This window comes from Phycodurus eques, chromosome 4 (genome assembly GCF_024500275.1).
Source record: "Phycodurus eques isolate BA_2022a chromosome 4, UOR_Pequ_1.1, whole genome shotgun sequence".
NCBI lineage: Eukaryota > Metazoa > Chordata > Actinopteri > Syngnathiformes > Syngnathidae > Phycodurus > Phycodurus eques.
Genome location: NC_084528.1, coordinates 12768576 through 12786137, shown reverse-complemented (window position 1 = coordinate 12786137; position 17562 = coordinate 12768576). Strand labels below are relative to the sequence as shown.

General features: G+C 41.7%; 1 protein-coding gene across 1 annotated transcript in view; it reads right to left on the bottom strand.

Moving 5' to 3' along the window:
• Positions 1–2006: 2006 nt before the first annotated feature.
• Positions 2007–17562, bottom strand: part of atp8b2 (ATPase phospholipid transporting 8B2) — a 32454-nt gene continuing 16898 nt past the window's right edge. Inside the window, exons 13-29 of the mRNA XM_061673988.1 lie at positions 16643–16763; positions 15680–15767; positions 15241–15275; positions 15002–15161; positions 14727–14915; positions 12428–12543; positions 12102–12254; positions 11175–11286; positions 10995–11100; positions 10707–10899; positions 9571–9754; positions 8152–8375; positions 7983–8066; positions 4819–5064; positions 4579–4717; positions 4229–4359; positions 2007–2513 (exon numbers count right to left, since the gene is read on the bottom strand). Coding sequence (XP_061529972.1) covers positions 2028–2513; positions 4229–4359; positions 4579–4717; positions 4819–5064; positions 7983–8066; positions 8152–8375; positions 9571–9754; positions 10707–10899; positions 10995–11100; positions 11175–11286; positions 12102–12254; positions 12428–12543; positions 14727–14915; positions 15002–15161; positions 15241–15275; positions 15680–15767; positions 16643–16763 — 2767 coding nt within the window. The 3' untranslated portion in view covers positions 2007–2027. The remainder of the gene's footprint in view (positions 2514–4228; positions 4360–4578; positions 4718–4818; positions 5065–7982; positions 8067–8151; positions 8376–9570; positions 9755–10706; positions 10900–10994; positions 11101–11174; positions 11287–12101; positions 12255–12427; positions 12544–14726; positions 14916–15001; positions 15162–15240; positions 15276–15679; positions 15768–16642; positions 16764–17562) is intronic.

Below are 17562 nucleotides of genomic sequence, written 5' to 3'. Positions count from 1 at the left end.
CAGGCACACACACGCGCGTGTACACACAAGCATGCACACACGCATATGCACACACACACACACACACTTAGGCTGAGGATATCCTCCTCAGATCCACAGGAAAATCATCAAGTGGACCAGAATATTTATCAACATTATAGAAATAACAATATCCTATACTATATCAACATTAGCTATGATTTAATCAGGGTAGTCATTTGTCTTGTAAGTACGTTGTGAGTAAAGTCATTTATACAGTAATACAATTAGTTTCATGTCATCGCTTTTTTTGCATGTATTTCCAAAATGTGTGAATTTTTCCCAAATGAAACGCACGAATCTTCAAATTTTGTGAGTTATCGTAAATATAAAGCATGCATTACCACATTTTGTGAGATTTTCCTCAATGAAAAGTAGGTACTCTATCTGCAATTTGTTTTTGATCCTCAATGAAAGGTTTCTACATACTTAAGGTTTTTACCGTGAATAAAAAGCACATATCTCCAAATGTAAATTATTATATTATTACTATAACTATTTTATAATTATGATGATTAATCCCCAATTAAAAGCATGTATCTCTAGACTTTGTGAGTCTTCCCCAAATAAAACGCATGCGTCTCCAAATCATTATCCCCAATATAAAGCAAAGTATCGCTATAATTTCGGCGATTTCGACACTCCTAATTGTCCCTCCAAATTTTGTGTTTTTAATTCCCAGTGAAAAGCATTTGAATACTTTTTCCGAGTTTTTACTGTGCGCAAAAAGCAAATACGTATCTCCAAATGTTATGAAGGTTTATCCTCAGTGAAATGCATGCATCGCCAACATTTTCAAATGTTTTGGTTTTAATCCCAGGTGAAAAAGCATCTATTTTACAAGCTGTAAATCCTTCGCTCCCCACTGTCCCCTTTATGGAAGAATTGAGTGGCCCTCTTTGCTGCGTGTTGTTTCTCACACTAGTACATATTTTATATACAGTACAAAGGCGTTTTTGGCCTTTTTCCCTACTATTTATGAGGCTGCATCATTCGAAGCCAGAGTACTTATCATTTACGTTGCCCACATTTGCATTTGCTTAATCTTTCAAAAGTTCACACAGAATTAGGCAAGTACTCATTTGTTCTTTGTCAAACTTTGCTTACATGAAAGCATGTCCCCACTTGGGGCCACTTCCTGGAGATAAGCGCTGTTTAATAAATCGCTTCCCAAAACCTTCTGTCTTGTTTAAGACCATATATGTCACATCCAGTCATGTACAAATCGTTAGACCAGTCATATGGACACACAGCAATTGAGGCATGATAATGCCTCAATACATTTCACTGATAATGAATGACTGAACACTTAAAGCCCATTTCAGAGTGTATGTAGAGGCACTAGTGGACACACAAAAATAAGCTCCCATATCCATTTGTCTGTTTGAGTTTCTACTTGGCTTTCCATTGCAAGCCAGGGGGTCATGGAATTTACAACACGCTGCCTTAAGCACATCAATATGATGCAGTCAACTAAAAGAGAGTGATTAGCAGTTCAGTGACATGAGGGTAACGTGTGATGTTCTCATTGAGAACTAATAAGCTTTATTTTTTTGGTTGGCAAATCAATTGTATGCACTCTTGACATATGCTGCTGCTGCTGCTATCTTTTATGTTACAGCATTGGTGGGCCGTCTACTGGCCTAAACCCTGTCAGAAGCACTGACCTACTTTTACAGCCCTAAATTCTTATATTTGGTCCATAAAACTGTATTCATTTATTCCCAACAGTCTATTCTGTTCATTTAATAGGATTTCTCTTGGCTGTATATGTAAGTGGATGTTGGATTGTTTCCATCCTATCAGATTTCAGCCTCTTGCGTTTTTGTATAGTGTTGAAGGTTTCTATAATTGTGACATGTTAGAGGTTGTATTAAGAGGTGGATAAGGTCGGGTACAAAATCTACAGCCTGCCACTGCTTTACCGTATCATAAACAATTAGAGGATGGCTGAAGACACCACGCATTTCTATTTTCTGTTTGTTTGAGTCCTCTTTTGTCAGTTTTTTTTACACTCCGTTAGGGTGGTTTTCTTGGCAAGACGGTGAGCCTGTGCTGTTGGCTACTTCCTCTGAAGCTCCTATTGAAGTGATTGTCGTTAGAATTATCTGTGAGTCTCGGACTGTTTCCTCCTCGATGGGTGCCTCCTGTGAACACCCCAGAACAGAAGACGAGTGCGAGAGCGCAGGGGTGCACTCTCCTGACGTACCGGGAGGAGTGTGAGCGTGCTTCTTCCTGCGCAGGGTGTCGATCCAGCTGGAGCTGTGCCTGGACGCGAAGCTGGCCAGAGCCAGAGACGACAGACGCATGTTCTTGCCAGAGGTGATCAGCTCCCCAAATCCCTCCTGGTGGGCGAAGGCATAGCCGGACCTCCGGGAACCGCCTCTTGCGCCCAGGCGGCCCTCGGAGCAGCTGCCCGCACTGCGCCAGGTGGATGCCACGCTACCACCAGCTGACCTAAGCTTCTTTTGACGCACCAGTTGAGTGTAGCGGACCTGGAGAGAGGAAACCAAAGCCAGGATTTGTTGGTACGAGTCACAGTTTTATACCTGTCTAATAAGATAGGCAATTATCACTCAAATTATCTCAAATTTTAACAAGAAGTGTAAAAACTAACTTCGCGTAATGTGTAGTTGTCCATCAGCTCAATGAACAGGTGACATCGTTTTAGAAAGGTGCTTTCCTTGACATTCAGTACTTATTTTTCCTTGCTTTGTGTCATGAAGCTCCTTTCGCCAAAGTCTCAGAGAGAACTACTTTCGGGCATAATTATACAGGATGTGACATCGTCTTAAAACAGGTTTGCTACAAAAGCTTCATTTACATCATATTTTACTTTTACTTTTTTTCAGGGTGAAGCATGACATTCACTAGCAATACAAAGACATTTTCTGTGTTAGTATATGTTTATACTGTATATACTGTGCTTAAACAGTCAAACAAGAGTGCAAGTGCAGTAAATCAATGACTTCTGCAGGGCTCTGTCTTTACTGCAGTGTGCAGAGTTGTGCACACTGAATGAAAGTTTTTTTTTTGCACCATGTCCAAATCTGCTATCCAGTTTGTTTATCTTTATTGAATATCCTCAAAATTGCATCTCGCACAATCTTATTTGACTGCATTTCTAACGCACAATGCGTTTTCATTTCTAGTGTAATTCTTAAAACTGAAGAAAGAGAAAAAGTTGAACTGACAAAGTTAATGTTAAGTTGAACGTTATAATTACTTTTTAATTTATTTATTTATTTATTTATTTTTTTTACAGTTTTTATACATTTCATTAAAATCATTTCAGTGAGAATTAGACGACCAAAATGATGTAATTTTCTTCTCTGGAAAATTGATCTAATTTTGACTTTGACAACACTAGAAATATCTCATCAACTTTGTATGCACATTGACACTCGTTCCTTTATTCCCATCCCCTTTTTCCCTTCAGTTTTCCCATCTCAAGGAAGTTCCTGTTGCTGACCTTTCAATGGTTTTCTTACAGTCAAAGAAGAATTTTTCCCATGCTACTGTTGTTACATGTCTACCAATCGGGGATTGGAAAAATGTGACGTCTTTTCGTAGTCTAATATCATAGGCAATTCTTGCTATTTATTATCTCAAATTATCACAAGATGTGTAAAGAGTAAGTTTAAAGGTGACCTTTTTTTTTCCTACAAATTAAAACAATTCCAATGTGTCAAAATGATATTTCTGTGACATGCTTTCACCAAAATGACTATGAAGTACACAACACTTTACACAGCATATTTCTTGTCGTGCCAAAATTAGCCTGTTTCGACGGGGCGGCGAAGTCTCATGCACTTGAGCAACTATAAGCAGAGAATCATTGTCCCTTATTATAAAGTAGTACCATCAAAACATTTTACACACCTTGGCCTGCTTTGCATAACAACGGGTGAGAAACAAAAAACTGATCCAAAAAAAGAGGAAGTTCTTCGAATCAGGCTGATGGTGAAGACACTAAAAAGACCTCAACGCAATAGGCTGCATTAAAATCCTATTCCGTCATTAGAGTGCACTGAGTATATCAATATTTGCTGCCTTTTTACAATGCGTGAGGTCAATCACAATATTCATTCACCCATTAAAACAAATGTACGAGCTCTGAAATGTTCTGCAGTTAATCATTGGTCAGGAGCAATTCAGAAATAAATGCATTAAGACACATTACTGAGATGAGTGCTCTTGTTTTTCTTACCGTGTCAGAGAGCTGAGGTTTGAGGTCCAACTTGAGGAAGCGGAACGCCAAAACTGGAACTATACAGATTGCCGTTGCCAGTGCAATAGTCAACCACACAACTGGTTGTAATAGTGTGCTCTGAGCACTTGCTGCACTCAAAACATACAAACAAGCAATCTTTAGGCCTCAAACGGTAATAATGTATTGGAGAAAACACACTTTGCATTTCGGAGTTCCCCATGGCTCTTTCCTAAGTCCTCTTTAAAAAATAAAACAGAAGCCTAAACAGTTGGCTTTTATAATGACACATTTTTTGGTTATCTTTTGATTCTAGGATGTTCATGGGGGAAACAGCGCCATGGACTGACCTACAAAATGGAAGTGGTTGGGGAAGCTCCTGAAGAGTGTCTGACTGTGTACAACAAACATGATGGTGAAGTAGCAGCCCAACGAGCCCCACACAAACACGTGGTTAAAGATGGTCCAGAAGCTTGTGTCCAGTGAGATCTACACAATCCAAAACATAGAAAAACGATATGCACACTGATGATTACAAATAGCCAGGAGGCAGCTGCATGGAAAGTTCACGCCATTCTAGTCTGGCTTACCTGTACACTCACTACAATGACCAAAGCTGTTGCCGTAGTGACAGCAAAGGTCTGGTAGTCGGCAAGAGGCTCTCCGCTGCTCTGCGAGGCGTCGGCCAGGACAGCGTAGGGGACAAAAAACAGCACCACTGATGTGTATATGCCCTGGGCAATGCAGATGAAGAACTCTCTCTTGTTGAAGAGCAGGTTGAGTTGGCCAGGCTCATACAGTTTTGGATTCTCCAGACTCCTTTGATCAGGCACATCCTAAAATGCAAGGTGGTAACAAAATATAGTAAGGTACTGTATTGAATCCTCTTTTGTGCTATAGCATCCTAATTCACTATTGGTGGAAGCTCGTGGCATTTTGTACCTGGGACTCCAGTGGGACTTATCCGACTGAATCTACCCGTTAAATACCACCCCTGTCATGTTACGATTATAGAAATCATCAATACTATACAAAAACACAATATAACGGTATGCAACTGTGTCATCAACTTCATATAAAGCAGTTCAGAATCAATATTTATCTAATAACAATGAGTATGATAATGAGATAATAAGAAAACACAAACATTTATAGAAAATACATCACACTCAAAAGAGATGGTGGTTCTTAAACATATTAATGTGTCCAGATCACTGCAGACATAATTTGCTTGTCGAACTTGGCTGGAACAAGTTTGGCTCTGAACAACCAATCAGAGGACAGACAAATCCTGACATTATTGTGGGCTAGTGAGCTGTCCCTGGTAGGCAAATCTAAACACTAATTGGTTAAAGAAACTGTCCCATTGCTAATATAGTTTGTTAAATCGGCCAGCGCTACTGATTCTAAAGGCCCTGGACAGATTGAATTGACATGGGAGCACATAGAGGCGCAAATCTGATTGGACAAAACATTTAACTGAAAAGCATTGCAGTCGAGAGAAAAACTACAAAAAGAAGAGAATAGACAATTGGGAATACATTAATACGATCTCATTGAACAAATATTAGAATTTAGGTTGTAACTTTAGGGCAGTGCTTCTGATAGTTTGGGCCAGCAGAGAAGGCCTTGCTTACACGTGTAGAAGCTCAATCTTCTTTTCCGTTCGGCTTATCCCTTTAGGGGTCGCCACAGCGCGTTATCCTTTTCCATGTAAGCCTATCTCCTGCATCCTCCTCTCGAACATCAACTGCCCTCACGTGTTCCCTCACGACATCCATCAACCTTCTCTTTGGTCTTCCTCTCGCTCTCTTGCCTGGCAGCTCCATCCTCATCATGCTGCTACCAATATACTCACTATTTCTCCTCTGGACGTGTCCAAAACATCAAAGTCTGCTCTCTCTAACTTTGTCTCCAAAACATCAAACCTTGGGTGTCCCTCTGATGAGCTCATTTCTAATTTCATCCAACCTGGTCACTCCGAGAGCGAACCTCAACATCTTCATTTCCGCCACCTCTTGCTCTGCTTCCTGTTGTCTCTTCAGTGTCACTGTCTCTAATCCGTACATCATGGCTGGCCTCACCACTGTTTTCTAAACTTTGCCCTTCATCCGAGCAGAGACTCTTCTGTCACCGAGCACACCTGACACCTTCCTCCACCCGTTCCGACCTGCTTCGACCCGTTTCTTCACTTCCTGACCACACTCACCATTGCTCTGGACGGTTGACCCCAAGTATTTAAAGTCCTCCACCCTTGCTATCTCTTCTCCCTATACCCTCACTCTTCCCCCACGACCTCTCTCATTCATGCACATATATTCTGTTTTACTTCGGCTAATCTTCATTCCTCTGCTTTCCAGTGCATGCCTGCACCTTTCTCACTGTTCCTCCACCTGCTCTCTGCTTTCACTGCAGATCACAATGTCATCTGCAAACATCATGGTCCATGGGGATTCCAGTCTAACCTCATCTGTCAGCCTATCCATCACCACTGCAAACAGGAAGGGGCTCAGGGCTGATCCCTGATGCAGTCCCACCTCCACCTTAAATTCGTCTGTCACACCTACAGCACACCTCACCACTGTTTTGCTGCCCTCATACATGTCCTGTATTATTCTGACATACTTCTCTGCCACTCCAGACTTCCACATGCAGTACCACAGTTCCTCTCTGGATACTCTGTCATAGGCTTTCTTTACATCTACAAAGACACAATGTAGCTCCTTCAGACCTTCTCTGTAGTTTTCCATAAACATCCTCAAGGCAAATAATGTATCTGTGGTACTCTTTCTATGCATGAAACCATACTGTTGCTCGCAAATACTCACTTCTGTCCTGAGTCTAGCGTCCACTACTCTTTCCCATAACTTTATTGTGTGGCTCATCAACTTTATTCCTCTATAGTTCCCACAGCTCTGCACATCACTCTTGTTCTTAAAAATGGGCACCAGCACACTTTTCCTCTATTACTCAGGCATTTTGTCACGTGCTAGAATTCTATTGAACAAGCTGGTCAAAAACTCCACAGCCACCTCTCCTAGATGCTCCCATACCTCCACAGGAATGTCCTCAGGACCGACTGCCTTTCCATTTTTCATCCTCTTTAATGCCTTTCTAACTTCCCCATTACTAATCATTGCCACTTCCTGGTCCACCACACTTGCCTCTTCTACTCTCCCTTCTCTCTCATTTTCCTCATTCATCAACTCCTCGAAGTATTCTTTCCATCTATCCAGCACACTACTGGCACCAGTCAACATATTCCCATCTTTTTCCTGAATCACCCTAACCTGCTGCACATCCTTCACATCTCTATCCCTCTGTCTGGCCAATCTGTATAGATCCTTTTCTCCTTCTTTAGTGTCCAACCTGGCATACATGTCATGATATGCCTCTATATGTTTGGCCTTTGCCACTTCTACCTTTGCCCTATGTCGCATCTCAATGTATTCCTTTTGCCTCTCCTCGGTCCTCCCAGTCCCACTTCTTCTAAGCTAACCTTTTTCCTTGTAACTGGCGGCGTCAACCTGCAGGGCGCCGGTGGCGGACATTGTTAACCCGTGCCATGACCGATCCGGTATGGAATTCCTTGGATGAACGCTCATATTTGCTTGGCAAAGTTTTAAGCCGGATGCCCTTCCTGACGCAATCCTCTGCATTTATCCGGGCTTGTGACCAGCCTACAGTTTGCACTGGCTTGTGCCCCCCATAGGGCTGCGTTGTGTAGAAGCTCAATAGCTAATGTTAATAATACCTGGTCAAATATGCCCATTGCAAGCACAGGCAGAGACGTGTAAACAATGTTGTAGAGTGTGATGAAGAACTGATCATACACCGTCTACAAGAAAGAGAGAGAGATACATGATGGTCATTTTGCTTCCATGATTCAAGAGTTGTCTGCACCATAATCTTTCCTCTCTGACCTGGGCAGAGAAGCCACAGAAGAAGCCGAACCAGAAGTGCACCATAGTGAAGGCAAAGTTCTTGTAGAAGAAGTAGCACAGGAAGCGGCACATGCGTAGGTAGGACCATCGGCCGTGCACCAGCAGGAGCCGCTGCAGGAAGCGGAACTGGGAGAAGGAGTAGTCACTGGCCAACACAGCCTGGATACCCTCCTGGCCCGAGATACCAACACCAATATGAGCACCTGCAGGAGGAGACTTTGGATTAGTATACTTTTCATGCTGTGTATGCGGATCTTCTGTTTAATGGTTAACGGTTAATGTTTACATTCCAACATGAAAATAAGCGTCGTTTCTTAAGGTAGGGAACTCAATATCCAGGCAGTCCTGTTAAGAAGACCCAAACCATGACCCTCAACTGTACCCATTTTAGTTGCAGAAAAAACTACTACACTATACCTACCACTACCTGAACCCATATCATAATCCTAACACCCTGCCCTAACCCTAACCAGCTGCTCTAGTTATAACTCTATGCAACACTTCCTGAACACATACCCTGGCCTAACCCCCAAATCCAACCCTACTTTAACCCAAACACTAAACCTACCCGACATCCTACATCTATTCCTTACCCCTAAACTAACTTACAAGGTGTGTCAGAAAAGTTCCATGACTGGTGTCACAAAAGATTTAAAACCAAACTACAAACCACAAGTTTTCTCTTTCACTGTGGACCACGGGATCAACCAGCATCCGACAATTCCTAGCAGAGCAGAACATCGCTGTGTTGGAGGAACCTCCCTACTCACCCAACTAACGTAACCCTGCATGTGATTTTTTTCCCCCTTCTTTCCCAAGCACAAAGGGGTCATCAAGGGGACCCGTTTTGAATATAGGGGCAACATCAAGATGTCTTGAGACAACGGAGTTGCGCAGGATACTGGAAAATCCTGTCAGGAGTGCATGAAGGCGTGGCAGAGAAGGCATAGGAAAGTGCAATAGACTCCGAGATGAAAAGTTTTAGTTTGGATTTGAAATATATGGTTTGAGATTGTAGTCCTGAAACGTTTATGACACACCTTACATGTACGTGTTTACAAAAAACACAGGGTGATGCAACACTTACAAAACACAGTCTGTTGCAGGAACACATAGAAAAACAGTACATTGGGTTACCTGGTTATCTCAACATAGCTTAAGCATGGACTATTTGCTTGTCAGAGGGGCTTTAAGGTGGTTAAAGAAACGAGTTCCCAAAGCGATGATGACATAATATGCACTGAAACATGCATTGCCACACAGCCTGCCTGGCTTTTCGTAACATTGAGGTCGAAAAACACCTCTAAGAATGTGGTTGCTGAAAGATGGACAGATGCAGCTCAACTTCTCTTTTCTTCCTTACTCGCTGCTACTGTTGCCATTCTTCCTCCAACTTACTCTTGATCATGCTCACGTCATTCGCCCCATCCCCGATGGCCAGGGTTACGGCCCGCTTGTGTTTCTTCACCAGCTCCACCACCTGAGCCTTTTGCAGCGGCGTAACTCGGCAGCAAATCACCGCTTTGCATGCGCACGCCGTTGTGACAAACTCCTTTTCCATGTCTGCTTCCAGTGCGTGGGCCTTTTGGACAACAGAAGAGAACGCTGACTTGTTTGATTGAGACTCTGTAGCCAGTGGCTCTCAAACTGTAAATCGGTATGTTGTAGCATGTATACGGAGTTTGGCGAGACAAGTAAAACAAAGATAATACAGTGGTGCCTTGACTTATGAGTTCTATGCATTCTGTAGTTCAAGCTCATAACTCAAAACACGTGTCTCTTTCCCCATAGAAATGTATGAAAATGCCATTAATTAATTCCAGCCCCCACCCTCCCAAATGTTTTTCACGAGAAAAATAGCACTCTACAGTATTCCACTTTATAACAGCATACAGTAATAACATACTTAAATAGAATGTTAAGAATTAAACACTTTCTGCATCATGATCACTCAATGGGCTTAATGCTGCTCGATCTGGCGCTCTTGCCTGGGCCATCAGGAGACAGAATAATACATACAGACATGCTATAAGTAGGTTTGATGATGAAACAGAAGACCATCGCAAATGAGCTGCAATAATATTTATTTCACACAGGATTAACAATATATGCCTGTGAGTATTATTATATGATCTGTCTTCATGTGTTGCGCTCACTTACTATCACCGCCCCTGATATAAACGTGACGTATTGTCATATACATCTGACATCCCATCATTTTTTTTTTTTTTTTTTTTAAGAACAAAAGGTGTACTATTACAGGAATAAAGTCTTATTTTTTCAAGAACAAATGGCGTTTTTTCTTTCACTTTATTGTTAAAATGTGACTTTCTTCCCATATTGAAATTTGACCTGAATTACTATTGACTACTACGACTTCATCTTGGAAAAAGTCAACGTTATTCTTGTAAGATTGTGAGATTTTATCCCGACAAAATGTCTTCCTGTAATACAAGAGCGGCATTTTTGATTATTTTGTATTGAATTGCATGAGCGTGTGCAACGGCACCTAATGTTTTTGTTTAAATTCCTACCAAGCTGTGGCCATTGATGACGAGGGCAAAGTCCCCAGACATGTTGTCCATAAGGTTGGAAGAAAAAGGGAATGGTGGCAGTTTTCCTCCTCTTCTGAATATCTTCAAGCAAGCTGCTGCACATCCCTCGACCACCTCTGTTTTTTCACCGTCCTTTGTTTGTGAATGCGCAATCATCCGTTCCCTTGCTCTCCTGTAGAGGAAGAAACCTCTGTCTGTCGGTGCCACAAAAAGTCTCAAATCTAATTTCATCTGATGAACTCCATCCGTCCATCCATCAAGTCTGACCTGAGTTCCTGCTTCACTCTCTGGACACTGCATCCGCTGATGATGAAAACCTCGGTCATATCATCTGTCAGCATCTTACACGAGTAGCCAATATTGACAGCCGTCTCTGTGCGAGATAAAACTGAGGAACTTGAGCAGATCCTGGAACTGCCTTGTCAGAAATCATCACTTGTGTCTCACCTTGCTTGTCTCCTGTAAGTACCCACGTCTTGATGTTGGCCAGGGAGAGGAGAGCGATGGTCTCTGGGACACCTTCTTGCAGCTTGTCCTCTATTGCTGTGGCACCCAGCAACTAGACAGAGTGAATGGTAACTGGGCCTCAAAAGATTGACTAACATCAAAGTAATAAAAATTTTTTTAAAAAAGAAGTTAAATCAGGAAAACTGCACATTTTGCTTTCAATTCAAAAGGCTTCGTCAGTTTTCGGAGTGGAGTGCTACTAACTGTACGTCTCTGAATTTTAGGTGTGGTCGTCAAAGTCCATTCAGCTATCCATCCATCCATCCATCCATCCATCCATCCATCCATCCATCCATCCATCCATCCACTCACTCACCCAAAACTGAAGTCTATGCCCAATTGCGGAAGGCAGACTTCCCCCTGGACTGGTCGTCAGTCAGTTGCAGTTCACACACACCATTCACACTCATTGCCACACCTACGGTCTGAATCGGAATAGATCGCTAACTGGTTGCATAGAAGTCAGCTGTGTGAACCACACTACCAGAAAAAAAGACGAAACTGTGTCTGGTTGCTGGAGAGACGCCATTTGACTTGATGAGCGATGCTGATGCCCCCTTGAGCAATGCAGTGAACTGATCCTTGGGCAAAAAGCGGACGACACCCTAGACTGGACACCAAAGAACTTTTCAGTGGGGAACTGAGTAAGAAGTGATCCCATGCTGCATGAAGTTCGGCTAAGTGAACCACTACACTATCAATGATACTTGCTAATGAAGGTGATCAGTATCTTTCTTGCTCAAGCAAACTGGGAATAAATGTCAAAACAATCCAGTTGAGGGAAAATCACCCTATAGTAGTACTAAAACTTCAAATTTAAAATCAGACAGGGACAAAAAGTGTAATCCAGTGTACACACATACTGACCATCATGTCTTGTTCGATCTGCTCATAGGCAGCCGACAGCAGGTCTTCTTCTTTCTCAGCATGGCGGTGGCTTTCAGACCACGTCTCCCATTGCTCCTCTGACAGGTCCCTGTAGGCCAGAGCCAGTGTCCGCAGTCCATCTGCGGCGTACTCCTGGAACCCCCCAGAAATAAGCAAAATCTGAACACATTGCCATGTCAAATTGTCTTCTAATGATATGTTTGCATGAGCTGGTTTTGCCACTATGACAGTAGATGGCAGAACAGGTTCACACAGGATCCCACCCACAAAGAGGGAGTTGACTGAACCTGTGGTTGGTGACTCACATTGAGGTGGTCTGAGGTGATATTGATCAGGTCCTGCTTACAGGGGCAGAGCCTCTCCAACAACACAGTGTCAGCACCTTTGCAGTACAGACGGATCCCGCCCTCGGGGTTACGGACTGACAAACAAACAGCAGGACAAAAACACAGAGGATCGTCAAGCTTCAAGAATAATTCGACATAAAGTCGGTCTGACGACTCACAACCATTTTTACTGTACAGTATATTTTACTACATAAATGTGCAAATGAATGCTGTTTTTCCATTTACTTTTTACATACTAAGTTCATGCCATTGAGAATGTTAATACTGTGACAAGCTTGTGCTGATACATTGATATTTGCAACAGCAACATGGGAATTTCCCCATTCTTGGTGTCAAGGATTATCTGATCCCGTCTGATTGTTTCACCTCATCTCATTTGACTTTTCCTGATCTCATTTCATTTTATGTTGGCATATGTCAATTTACCTAGCTTTATCGAATCTTTTTTTTACTTTGTCTCATCTCATCTCACTTTACCTCACTTTGTCTCATCTAACATCACCCTATCTTATCTTACTGCAATTTATCTCATCTCAATTTACCTCTCCACATCTCATCTTCATCTCATGTTATTTTATAATACATCACCCTCTGTCATTTTCCTTTCCTCTACCTCCTCTTACTTCATCTTATCTGATCTGATTCCATCTCAATCAACCTAATCTTATCTCATTTCATTTAATCTTTTATAATTTTATTTCATCTCACTTCACTTTATCCCATCTCACCTCAACTTTCATCGCATTTTATTTCATTTTATCTTATCCCGCCCTGCGATTGGCTGGCAACCAGTGCAGGGTGGATTATCTTATCTCCACTCACTTCACTTTATCTTGTCGTAAATCATCCATCCATCCATTTTCTGAGCCGCTGAGTCTCAAATTTATGCATGTTTTTGGGATGTGGGAGGAAACCGGAGTGCCCGGAGAAAACCCACATAGGCACGGGGAGAACATGCAAACTCCACACAGGCGGGGCCAGGGATTGAACCCCAGTCCTCAGAACTGTGAGGCTGACGCTCTAACCAGTCGGCCACCGTGTCGCCTGTCGTAAATCAGTTTTTTTTTTTTTAAATCTCATCTTTCATTACCTTACTGAACCTAATCTTACTGTAACCGCATTTAATATTGCCTTATATCATCTAATCTCAATTTATCACAATTTATCTTATTGGATTTCATTTCACTTGATGTCATTTTATTTTACCTTATCTCATCCCACTTTAACACATCCGATCTGATTCACCTTACTTTATCTTATCTGGTCTTATGTCACCTTAGCTAATCTTCACCTTATCTTATACAGTATCATCTCATTTTACATCACCGTATCTCATCTTACCTCCTCTTATGTCATTTTACTTTACCTTATCTCACTTAACCTAATCTTTTCACATTCAATCGTATCCAATTTCACTCCACTTTATCCCATCTTGCCTCCCTTTGTGCCATTTCATCTTATTTTACTTTATCTCACCTCCTCTCACTTATTCTTAACTCACCTCTTTTATCATATCTCACCTTACATCATTATCTCATCTCACCTAATATTATTTCAGATGATCAAATTTAATCTAATCTTATTTCACATCATCGCTCCACATTTTACTCACAGTAACCTCACCTCATATCGCCTTAGATTATCTAACCTTGTTATCTCATCTCATATTCATTCACATTATCTAATCTCATCTAATCTTATTTGACATTATTTACAATATTTCTCAATTGCTAAAATACAAAACCCCATTGTTCCATCCAAATGCTTAGCGTACTGAACCCACTTATTGAATTGGTCACCCTTTTGGTAGAACCTTTAAGCACTTATCACCTTGTTAGACACAATTTGTGAACATATATTCACCCACTAAAACACATTATGCACTTGTGTTGCATAATGGTAACCGTAAGTAGCAAAGGTGGCTAAGTTCTAAACTGAACTCATGGTACAAATGATAGCATGACACATAACAAGCATGTATTGTAAAACGCACATACAACTACTACGACATTACTAAAAGGGAACAACAAACAACTGCGTTAACAATACACATCTAATTTCTAACACTACTCTACAAACTGGTGCTAGGCATTCTTGGAAGTGTCACTTCCACTCCTGCTGTAGCATTGGGGAAGTGGATACTGGGCATCCCAGCATGCCTGGCGGCATTTGTAAATTGTTGTAGCTGATTTAGCATTAATGGTAGTTGTTGTGTTCCATCCATCCATCCATCCATCCATCCGTCTGGGTAGCACACCAATGACAGACATCCTCTTGCGTGTGTTGTTAAAGTCCAGGATGGCAAGTAGCGTGTAGGTGACAGGCCGCCCCATCTCGGTGGTGGTGATGGTTCCCGGCGTTCGAGAGCGAAACACGAATCCAAAATTTCGTGCAGCTGTCACCAAAGCCCTCTCATCTGGAGACTGAGCTTTGTACACAAGCTCTCCTAGACGCACACATACAAAGGGTAGAATATCATGGATGGGATCACATACATATGACAGCTACATGGCCTTTCCTCCTCTTCCTCACCCTCATTCTTCTCCTCACTCATGACGGTGTGGCAGAGAGAGAGCAGGCGGAAAAACTCTTCAGCGTGGGGATCTCCCACTTTGACCGACTCCAGTAGTGTGTCGTCATAGAAACAGAAGTCTGGGTCTGCCAGGGGATTGAAAGGAGTGAAGTCCAGCCTCTGGAAGAGAAACATTATGCCTTTTTAGGGCACTGTAGATTTTGTTATTTTTTCTTTTTGTGGGGGGGGGAATACAGACCTTTGGCTGTGCCCCCAGTGGATCTGCTACCTCCCCTAAAAGTGACCCAAATGTAGTTACACACAGAGATATAATGTGTATTATATTACGGTATACATTATATTTGTTGATTTGAAGTCAAGGAATATTTGGCGTATATTGTAAAAAGTCCCTGCGATTGGCTGGCAACCAGTTCAGGGTCTACCCCGCCTCCTGCCCGATGATAGCTGGGATAGGCTCCAGCACGCCCGCGACCCTCGTGAGGAGAAGCGACTCAGAAAATGGATGGATGGATGGATGGATTGTAAAAAGTGTGTGCGCGTGCGAACGTGGAACATGTGTGAGTGGGTGGGTGGGTGATTGAGTGCGTGTGTGCGCGCGCGCGTGTGTGTGTGCGTGTGGGTGTGTGTGTGTGTGTGTGCATGTGCGTGTGCGCGTGTGCATGCATGTATGGACTCACCGTAACTGTGTCCATTGATGGAGCACTTGTTGAAACTCATGATGTTCTGAGTGAGGGTTCCAGTCTTGTCACTGAAGATGTACTCAACCTGAATAAAACAATTTCTGGTTAAAAACAGCGAAAATCTTGCCGATTTAGCAGGTCAAACACCAATGCAATTAAAGGAAATGTCTCATTTTGTCTCTTATAGGTGAAGTATCCCGATGATGAAAATTATATTTAATTAATCTTTTTAAGTGGGAGACCTTGCACAACTGGTGGCTGACTAAATACTTTTTCGCCCCACTGGCAGCAAGGTCAGTTTAATCTGATCTACTACAATTCCTCTTCTAGATGGTAAGATAATGCCTATATATCCTCAATCTCTTTTACTGAGGTATCCATTTGATAAATTTAGGGACTTTGCGATATTAAAGGGAAAAGGAGGAAAGGAATATAGCTCTTATTTGAAAAAAAAAAATAACAAAACAAATTTTAAAAAATCAGACCCACCTACGATTGGAGCATGGATCCAATCTATGGGACAATTTATGGCAGTCTCTTAAATTCTCAAAATTAAATTGGATAAATATGATAACATCTGGAAACCGTTCATAAAATGTTGGACGTCTTTTAAAAATATGTAAACCTACTTATATTTAAATACGTATTAACTGTTTTTTTATACAAGGTATCTAAAATAAATTTGGCTATTTGTATATTGTAAAAACTGTAGGTCTATAGATCTGAATATGTACTGAATGTATAAGTATTTATAATGTTTATATATTTTTTTGGGTCAAACTTTAATCTGTTGGGAAATAGGAGTGTTTTGTTTTGTGCTGGGATGGGCGGCATTGGCGTTTCACTGTAATAATATAAAGCAAATGTGCAAGAAAAAACAATCGATATATTGTTCAAAAAGTAAATGTTAAACATTGAGTCCCCCTACACTGTTGTCTCTAATTTGCTGTAGAGGCCCACCTGGCCCAGCTCCTCACTGAGCGTGGTGGTCCGGGCCTCGGCCGCTGTGTTGCACTGTGAGCAGAACATTCGCTGGTCCCAGTTGATGAAGTAGCTGTGGCCCAGTCTGATCACCTCCACACTGTTGCACACACATAAACATATCAGATGGTGACCTCTTTGGTGTAAAGGTCGGATTCCTCCCTTGTAGTTTTACATTACTATTACTTTAGTCTCATAACATTGCCACTCTATTCTCATGAAACTGTAACTTATGTTGGTAATCTGTGCAAAGGTTTGGTGATTTTTCATGTCTTGTAATATTACAAAAATGTACAAAAAGGTTATTTTGTATTTGAGTCAATATTTAACCAGGTAAAGGTTTATTGGGAGATAAAATCACTCTTTCAAAAGCCAAGAGGCAACAGAAATGATACAGGCAGCAGAAATTACCCGGTACATAACACGACAACATTCATACAACAAATAAAAACAAAAACTCACAAATAACAGTGATATTAAAATGTATGGCATCTGATTTAAAAACAGTCACAGGCCCAAATGCTTTCGAGTGGATACATGGTGTTTTTCTTTTTTTTTTAATTCATTAAATATTGGCAGGCTTGAAGACATTTTTTGGCTCTCTTTAGTGGGTTAATAACTCTATACTTACAGTATGTGCCAAATGTTTAATATTTGTTTAAGTGCAGTTTTTGCAAAGAGAGCCTGAGTCTGATTGATTTATATTGTTTCTTTTTATTCTATCCATCCATCCATTTTCTGTACCGCTTTATCCTCACAAGGGTCGCGGGCGTGCTGGAGCCCATCCCAGCCACCCCCGGGCGAGAGGCGGGGCACACCCCAAACTGGTCGCCAGCCAATCGCAGGGCACATATAAACAAACAACCATTCATGCACACATTCACACCTACGGGCAATTT